This window comes from Nicotiana sylvestris, chromosome 6 (genome assembly GCF_000393655.2).
Source record: "Nicotiana sylvestris chromosome 6, ASM39365v2, whole genome shotgun sequence".
In the NCBI taxonomy this organism is placed as follows: Eukaryota; Viridiplantae; Streptophyta; class Magnoliopsida; order Solanales; family Solanaceae; genus Nicotiana; species Nicotiana sylvestris.
Genome location: NC_091062.1, coordinates 201,217,593 through 201,227,191, shown reverse-complemented (window position 1 = coordinate 201,227,191; position 9,599 = coordinate 201,217,593). Strand labels below are relative to the sequence as shown.

The 9,599-nt window shown below is 37.2% G+C and overlaps 1 protein-coding gene across 1 annotated transcript; it reads left to right on the top strand.

Annotated features, from left to right (window-relative positions):
- Nucleotides 1–249: 249 nt before the first annotated feature.
- LOC104239286 (calnexin homolog 1-like) lies at nt 250–3,847 on the top strand. Its single transcript, XM_009793893.2, has 6 exons — nt 250–455; nt 580–649; nt 1,892–3,015; nt 3,114–3,185; nt 3,267–3,386; nt 3,520–3,847. Exons 1-6 carry the CDS (start codon nt 363–365, stop codon nt 3,658–3,660), a joined length of 1,620 nt encoding a protein of 539 aa, XP_009792195.1. The 5' UTR covers nt 250–362; the 3' UTR covers nt 3,661–3,847.
- The last annotated feature ends 5,752 nt before the right edge of the window (nt 3,848–9,599 follow it).

The window sequence follows — 9,599 nt, the reverse complement described above, 5'->3', positions numbered from 1 at the left end:
TCTATTTATAACATAAATAACATACTACTAATGTAGTAAACACAATATGACCTGCTTATATGACAAAAACAAAAATTACTTAGATCAATGTCACAAAACAATCCCAACCGTAGAATCAAGTTTCCATGCAAGTCCTCGTTTTTGTCGCCACAAGCAACGTGGCAAATGTTAATTGGTTCACATCACGTGTCACAAAGTACAATTGGCTACAACTGGTCGACGCCACATTTCTCAAGATCTATTTATGCTACTATCTGGAATTTATTGTCCCAGAAAACAATTTCACTCTGTTTTTCTCCGGTTTCTGGAAACTTCTTCTTCTCCCCTGTTGATCTAATTCTCTCTTTGCACCATATTTGGTTATGGAAGAGCGGAATCGAAGGATTTGGACGCAATATTCATTGTTGCTATTGGCCGGTTGCTTCGTCTCTCAACTATATGCCTCTTCAGATGTGGTAAGATAAATATCTTTACTTAGTTACGTGTATGTTCATGTTTGTCTTTGCAATAGCGTGTCTACTGAATCATTTTTTAACGATATATGTGTTGGTTGAGATCTGGCTGCCTTCTCTTATATAGAAATTTTACGAGTCATTCGATAAGGCATTTGATGGGCGATGGATTGTGTCTGAGAAAGAGGAATATAATGGTAAGATTTTTTGTCTGGATCTGTTCAGTATTCCTTTAGAATTTGACTTTTCTATGTATGGTATTATCATAGTGTATGATTTTTTTAAATAAGTGTGGTGTCCGACGCTTGCACACACCTGCTAATTTCGCGTTATACCTGCTACCTTCCACCATCAACAAGTACATGGTAACTCTATCCACCAAGGCTTGGATTGATGGAAAGAAATTGGACGGGGTCAGGATTTGAACCTGAGACCTCAAGTTCTCACCCCACTTCATTGACCCCTAGGCCACACCCTTGGGGGAAGATCCTTATAGTTGAAAAGTTGAATTGATTAAGAACATCACACCAATGCTTAAGATTTGGAATTTGAATTGTAAAGTTATGGAAGTGTATACAAATTTCTGTCATCCAAGTTGAAATGTAAAGTGAGACGGATGGGATATTTTATTGGGGTACTCATTGCTAAACTCATGTTAAAATTGTAAGATAATTTTGAATTTGATGGATGAATGCATTTAAGGATGGGGACGTGGTGCATTTGATTATGTTCTCTCTTTGAACTGCAACTCTATGGCTAATGCATTATTATTAGGAATCCAACTTCGTTTTCCGGGAGAGACATTCTATTTGATGTCCTACCCTTGCCTGAGGGTGGAGTGGTGGCATATTATACTAATAATATCGTATAGAAACTTAGAGAAGTATGCTAATTAAAGTCTTTAATGTTTTAATATTGCTAAAACCGAGTGGAGTGATATTCATTACTATAATATCTTTGTGATGTTACTTGTGACAGCATCATTCTATACCTACAAAATCAAGGCAAATAAGGTGATAAAGATATTTTGTGTTGTCATTTAAGTATATACTATCATTTAATTTCTGTGAAGGTGTACTATATATTTTCCACCCTGCCAAATTTTTGAACACTGCCAAATCCATCAATACTCTGCAGATGCTGCAGGAGTGTGTTCACAGTGACAGATATGGCACAGAATCCATTTGTTTCGAAGCGATGTAGAACTCCTTGATTCTGTTTGTCATTAGCCGTAAAATAATTCTCGCTAGAATTTGTCTTATGCCTTTGTGCAATGCCTTTACGTCTATAATGCTAAGTCGGACTTTGATGGTTTAGATAAATTTCTCCCTGAAGAGCTTCTTATATCTTTGTGCAATGTCTCTATGTTTGTGATGCTGAGTCAATCTTTGGTGTGTTGAAGTTTCAAGTGTTCATATTGAGTTGTAATTGTGTCTCAGGTGTGTGGAAACATGCCAAGAGTGAAGGGCATGATGACTATGGGCTTCTTGTGAGTGAGAAGGCAAGGAAATATGCTATTGTCAAGGAGCTCAATGATGTTGTCGACCTCAAAGATGGAACTGTGGTTCTTCAATATGAAGTTCGCCTCCAGGATGGGCTTGAATGTGGTGGTGCTTATCTTAAATACCTCCGGCCCCAGGAGGCAGGTTGGATTCCCAAGGAATTCAACAACGAGTCTCCCTATACTATAATGTTTGGACCAGATAAATGTGGAGCCACAAATAAGGTTCACTTCATCTTGAAACACAAGAATCCTAAGAGTGGGGAGTACATCGAGCACCACCTTAAGTTTCCACCATCTGTACCTTCTGACAAACTAACCCATGTCTACACTGCTGTGCTGAAACCAGACAATGAGTTGCTGATCTTGATTGACGGGGAAGAGAAAAAGAAGGCAAACTTCCTTTCAGATGATGATTTTGAGCCACCTCTCATTCCTGCAGAGACCATTCCAGATCCAGAAGATAAGAAGCCCGAGGACTGGGATGAGAGGGCGAAAATTCCAGACCCAGATGCTAAGAAACCAGATGATTGGGACGAGGATGCACCAATGGAAATTGAAGATGAAGATGCTGAGAAGCCTGAGGGATGGTTGGATGACGAGCCTGAAGAGATCGATGATCCTGAGGCAACAAAGCCTGAAGATTGGGTTGATGAGGAAGATGGTGAATGGGAGGCTCCAAAAATTGATAACCCGAAGTGTGCAGAAGGCCCTGGATGTGGGGAGTGGAAAAGACCAATGAAGAGTAATCCAGCTTACAAGGGAAAATGGCATGCTCCACTGATTGACAATCCCAATTACAAGGGTATTTGGAAGCCAAGGGATATTCCAAATCCTAACTACTTCAAACTCGACAGGCCCAATTTTGAGCCTATTGCAGCAATTGGCATTGAAATCTGGACAATGCAAGATGGTATATTATTTGACAATATCTTGATAGCAAGTGATGAGAAAGTTGCAGAATCATACAGGAATACTGCATGGAAGCCCAAGTTTGATGCAGAAAAAGAGAAACAGAAGGCTGAGGAAGTAGCAAGCTCTGGTGGGCTCAAAGGATTCCAGGTAATTGATTATACTTTCTTCACCACATTCCATCGTTCTTGTTTTTTTTTTTTTGTATTTCGTCACTTTGACTTGAGATATATTGGAACAATCTGCAGAAAGTGGTATTTGATCTTCTCTACAAGGTGGCTGACATCCCCTTGTTGGGTGAACACAAGTCTAAAGTACTGGTGAGTGTGAATGACTGGTGTTCTGTGTTGCATGTTGTTTCATGTGTGCATGTGTGACTAATGCATAGACTTGTCGTGTAGGATCTTCTTGAGAAAGCCGAGACACAGCCTAATCTCACAATTGGTGTTGTCATTTCAATCATAATTGTCATTTTCACAGTTCTCTTGAAGCTCATCTTCGGCGGGAAGAAACAGCAACCTGTAAGTCCGAACTAAGCCTCAGCTTTTCCCCCATTCCCTCCCCCAAAGCAAAAAGGAAAAAGAAAGAAATATCCCACCTGCTTTCCTGCTTGCAACGGATATGTTTTTGATAAAAGAATTCTTGCTTGCGCAGGCAAGAGCTACTGCAGAACCTAAGAAAAGTGATGGTGCTGAGGCATCAACTTCTAACAGCCAAGGAGCTACAGAGGAGAAAGAAGAGCAGAATGAGGATGCTGCCGCTGCTCCTCGTAGGAGGACTAGACGTGATAATTAGTGATGGGCGAAGAAGTAAGTTCTAGAAGGACTTGGATGTTTGAGTTAGGTGACTTCTTCTCCCCTGCTTTACCAAATGGCCAGGCCAGCAAACATTTTCCCAAAAGTTTATATTTTTTTTCCTCGGAACAGGCAATGTTTGACAATGTACAATGAGATAGATCCATATAATTTGGATTCTTGTTCAAGTTGCTTATATAGGCTGTCGTAGATTCTCTTTGTTAAGTTTATTTTAGTCCTCTTGCTGTATTTGACCTTCAGTTTTTTGATGTCTCAAAGTTAATAGTCTCTTCTTTTCCTTCCAACAGCCTTAGAGCAAGGTAATAGCTACGGCTCACAGAAAATTGATAACACATGCAGCGAAAATGGATCCTAATAATCTGGTAGTTTTTAGTTTTGTGAAAGAGAGATTTATGTTATATCCTTTTTACGAATCCTCTGATTAATATTCTTTAGTCACACACATCCCAAACTGTCAACCGAGTGAACTCGTAATGGCAGTTACAGCTAAGACCATCCATACAAGCCCGGGCTTATGATGTTAGGGATCTGTTCATGAATAAACTGTTCAAGATAAGAGAGTACTTTGTATACATGTATACTTTCTTTGGTACTACTGTACCGCCTTTGTTGTATTCTCAATTCTCAACTCAAAGTCAATGAAACAGTAACCAAAACATTCAGCTATGTTAATAAGGTGGGTATGTGATTACAACTCAGATGGGAATCAGAGTTCACTCATAACAGAATTGCCTGCCTCTTAATGCCAGACTTTTCTGTAACAAACTCTGTCCTTATATTCACGTGATCCTCCACCTTTCCAAACGTAATCCTCAAGTCTTAGCTGGTGCAATTATTTTTCTAGAACTCCTATGTGGCAGACCCATGAGTTTTTTTCTTGTGGCCTCCTTGTTGTCATTTCTGTCAGCATTTACTGGATTTGTATTCACAACAGCCTTCCAGATATGCATGTTGGGCTGGCCTATGGTACCTTATGATGTTAATATGCGTATGTTTGTTTATAGTTAAAATAGCACAGTATAACTAGTTTTCGGACTGGTCATTCAAAAATAACCACCGTTTACCGAGTCAATGAAAATACACAATATTTTGGTGCAACAGAGGCCGGTCCAGCATAATATACTGGAGTTCGGTGCACCTGTGTATGAATTCCAACATATTATGCTGGACCGGTATACTTTGCTGGCTCCAGTATAATATACTGGAGCACCGGTGCTCCAAACTCCACTATATTATGCTGCACAGATATACTTGCTGGACTCCAGTATATTATGCTGGAGTTTTAGTGTACTTATGTTGGAACTCTATTATATTATGCTGGAGTTCCAACATACTTATCCTGGGACTCCAATATAATATGCTGGAGTTCAAGTATACTTATGCTGGAACTTCAGCATAATATACTAGCGTATTTTTTGAGTTTTGAATAGTGTTTTCGCTCAAATTTATCTTTACATGAAAAGTGACTAAATTTAAATTACTTTTGAAACTGAGCTATTTTTGAACGACCGGTTGTAAATCTGGCTATTTTTGAATTTCTCCTTTGTTTATAAGATTACTTTTTTTGGCTCGAGTACTTTCTTAAAACTTGGGAGCTTATATTCTATCTATTACTATTCTATAAGTAAGAGTTAAGCAGCTCTCTGTTAGCATGCTAGCTCGCTCATGAGGGTATTTTCGATATTTCTCATATTTTTGTGCTTTCATGATACTGTAGTGAGTGTGCTTTGTCCCTATGGGCCCCACTTGAGCCTCATTTTCATATCTGATGTCAACAAATGTACTCTAATGTGGGCTCCATTAGCTGCCTTTTGATGTTTATCATGACCATGTGGGCCCCAATTTAATTTATCATTCAATAATCAGCTCTCTATTTGAATTACAAATCAAATTATCTTATTTAAGAGTACCTTATAGTTAAGTTTGATTTTTTATGTAATTATACAGAATTTACAAGAAGAAAAAAAGTAGGACAACTTTGATTATGCATGATCACTGAATTTTAAGAAAACACTTGATTATCCGAATAAAAAAAGATTATATATTTATTTATGACTCAAATAAAAAAAAACATGAGAGAAAACAGATGGACTCAATCCAAGTATACAACTTAGCCGAGATTGATCAAACACCCAAGAAGAAAAATGTCACGTAGCTCAAAAATCAAATAAGGTAAAACTAAAATTCCACATGGTATTTCTAAAGATAAGAACTCTACTTGAACAAAGAGCGATAATGCACTGAAGGACAAAACAATTGAGTGCCTAAATCAATATAATAGGGGTTTCTGAGAAGTAACAAGGTATATGCCAAGTGACTTACTCACTAATGCGCTCGGTCTTTCCCCATTCCCCACTGCCCGCATAACACAATTAGTGTTCTCACAACTTTGACCAGTTAAGATACCATGTAACACATTCAGGCAACGAATACTATGAGCACACAAGAGTCAAACAAGATTAACAATAAAAAAAAACCATTAAGGACATGAATAATTAAGCTAGACTAATAACAAAGCAGTGATATATTCTGCTTCCTAAGAACACAACTATCAGGGAGCTGGTAGAATTGCACCAACAAAAAGTACATCCCCATTGTATATTTTTAATTAGTTTCATTTCGATTTGACTTTTGATGTAGCTTAAAAGGTAATCAATTTGTATTCTTAGTTTTGAAATATCTTGAATCATATTGTATAGATTTCTTCTAGCTTTGTTTTATGACCTGTAAATAAAAGTTTTTTTATGTTAAATAAAAAATTAATAAGGTTCTTGGGCCCGGGCACAGCCCGGGCAACATCCGACTAGTATATATATCAAATTACCTTATTTGATTTTTGAGCTACGTGGCGTTTTTCTTCTTGGGTGTTTGATCAATCTCGGCTAAGTTGTATACTTGGATTGAGTCCATCTGTTTTCTCTCATGTTTTTTTATTTGAATCATAAATAAATATGTAATCCTTTTTTATTCGGATGATCAAGTGTTTTCTTAAAATTCAGTGATCATGAATAATCAAAATTGTCCTACTTTTTTTTCTTCCAGTAAATTCTCTATAATTACATAAAAAGTTAAACTTAACTATAAGGTACTCTTAAATAAGGTAATTTGATCTGTAATTCAAATAGAGAGCTGGTTATTGAATGATAAATTAAATTGGGGCCCACATGGTCATGATAAACATCAAAATGCTGCTAATGGAGCTCGCATGAGAGTACATTTGTTGACATCAAATATGAAAAGGAGGCTAAGGTGGGGCTCATAGGGACAAAGCACATCCACTAAAGCATCATGAAAACATAACAACAACAATAATCCAGTGTAATTCCACAAGTGGGGTCTGGGGAGGGTAATATGTACGCAGACCTTACCTCTACCCCGAGGGGCAGAGAGGCTGTTTCCAGGAGACCCTCGGCTCAAAGAGGCAACAAGAGACACTATGAGAAATACCCTCACGAGCAAGCTAGCATGTTGACGGAGAGCTGCTTAACTCTTTTTTTTTTAGTCAGAAAGATAATTTATATCATATAAGTTTAAACAAGTACATCACACATGTTAAGTAGATGCATAAGAGGCATCATTTGTACAAAGCTAGAGGTGGTTACTAGGTCACCCGTATGAGAACCATATCTAGTACTAGAATTAAAAGTAGACATCACACTACTATTAGTAGACAACACACTACTAGATAAAGTATTACTATTATACAAAATATTTGAACTAGAGAGTGATTGTGCTGAAGCCCTAGAGTCATTCCTAATTAGTCTTCGTTGTAACGTGCCCTGTTGATCTTGTTGGTAAGAAGGCATAACAAAAAGTGACGGTCTTCCAAAAAGTATGCATTGATCCTTTGAATGCATAGCTCCATATGTAGCTAGGCTATCGACAACACAATTTTGCTCTCTGTAGATGTTTTGTAGTGGTGGACTATCCAGTTGTAGGAGTAAGAACCTGTAGTAATTAATAATATTAGTATGTTGCATTGTAGGTGAGTTAAACATATCTATTACTGCACGGACATCAGTCTCAATGACGAGTGGTTTAAGATGTTGTTGTACATCAATTTTGAGTCCCATGAGGAGTGCAAGAAGTTCTGTTTGAGCACTTGTTCCTTCTTTTGCGGTTCCTGCAAATCCTATAATCCAGTTTCCTTGTATGTTTCTAAAAACACCACCAATGCAATATTTGCCCTTATCCGGGGAACAAGACCCATCAATATTCAGTTAATAAGTGGCTTGGTATGGTGGATGCTATTTTATATAAAGGGTTGTTAGAGAACGATGTTTTATTGAAGGATTTGTTAAGAAGTAAAACTCAGCAGCCGTTTTTATAATACAAGATATATTAAGAGTGACTTTTTGGTGTTTTAGTATTTGTTTATTTCTTACTATCCAAAGGTGCCACAGAGCAAACAGAATTAGTGTTGTATAAGGAATATTATGAGGGGTCGGTAATGAGGGGGTGTGTATAAGTTGGTATAACCAACTGAGATTAGTATGTTGCGACATAGGAGAACTAGTGGGAGTAATTGGGACCCTTAGGGCAGTCCAAAGCTGTCTAGCATTAGGACAGTCAAAAAATAAATGGAGTATTATTTCAAGGTCCATGTTGCATTGCTGGCATATGGCTGAATTAATGATACCTAGTTGTGCGAGATACGTTGCTGTTGGAAGTCTGTCATGGCAAAGTAGCCATAAGAAGAAAGCAATTTTTGGTGGAATGTAGAGTTTCCAAATCCACCTATAGGCCTGTGATGGGGGTATGCTAATATGATGTGTAATTTTTAATAAAGTATTGTATATAGATTTGGTTGTAAAGATACCATTTTTGTTAGAGCCCAGTAAATTTGATCACACGTTGCAGGTGTGGTAGACATATAAATATTGGTGATTAATGAATGTAACTATGTTGGTAAAGTGAAAGGTAAGGTGTCTAAATGCCAAGTATTGTTATAGTAGTAATTTGAAACTAATTTTCTCTCCTCATGTTGTGGTAGAGGTCCATGTATATAGTTACGAAGTGTATTATTTTGGATGATCCAGGGATCAGTCCAAAACCTAACATGTTGTCCCGTTGTAAGATTTCACTTATACCCTAAACGACAGTAGGACCATCCTTTAATAATATTACGCCAAGTATAGGAACCTTGGACTTTTATCAATTGTTGTGGTCGTAGATTAATATGTAATAACACTTGTGCCCACAGTTGATGTGGGTTGTTAAACAATCTCCATGCAAGACTAGCATGTAATGCCTGGTTCTTGATACTCAGGTTTTGTATACCTAAGCTCCCTTGGTGGATAGGTTGTGTAACTGTAAACCACTTAATCAAATGAAGTTTTTTCTTTTGTGGTGTTGTACCCCAAAAAATATTTCATTGATACCGATTAAGGTAAGTAATTATATAAGCAGAGATATTTATATATTGCATCAGATGATTAGGAAGGTGGTTTAAAGTAGATCTAATTAGAGCAGCCCTTCCTACCTTTGATAAAAAAGTTGTCTTCCAACCTGCTAGTTTGTTTTTGAAATTGTCTAGTAGAAATTGGTAATTTTTTTTGATGGTTTATTTATAAATATGGGAAAACCTAAATACCTTCCAAAACTTTTTCCTTCATTCATATGAAATGGTTGAAGAATAGTTTGTCTGATAGGAGGTTTGCAATTCTTTGAGAAATAAATTTTGGATTTCTCAAAATTGATAGTTTGACCCAACTGGTGTTTGAACTGAGTGAGGGTATTAACAATTGATTGACATGTCGTAGCAGTAATTTGAGATGTAAGGATAATGTCATCAACAAATAACAAATGGGATAGTTGAGGTCCCCTTTTTGCTAAGGAAATTGGTATCCATGCCTGATAATCAACTGCTGTATTTATGCTTCTTGATAGCATTTCCAGACATAAAATAAATAGATACGG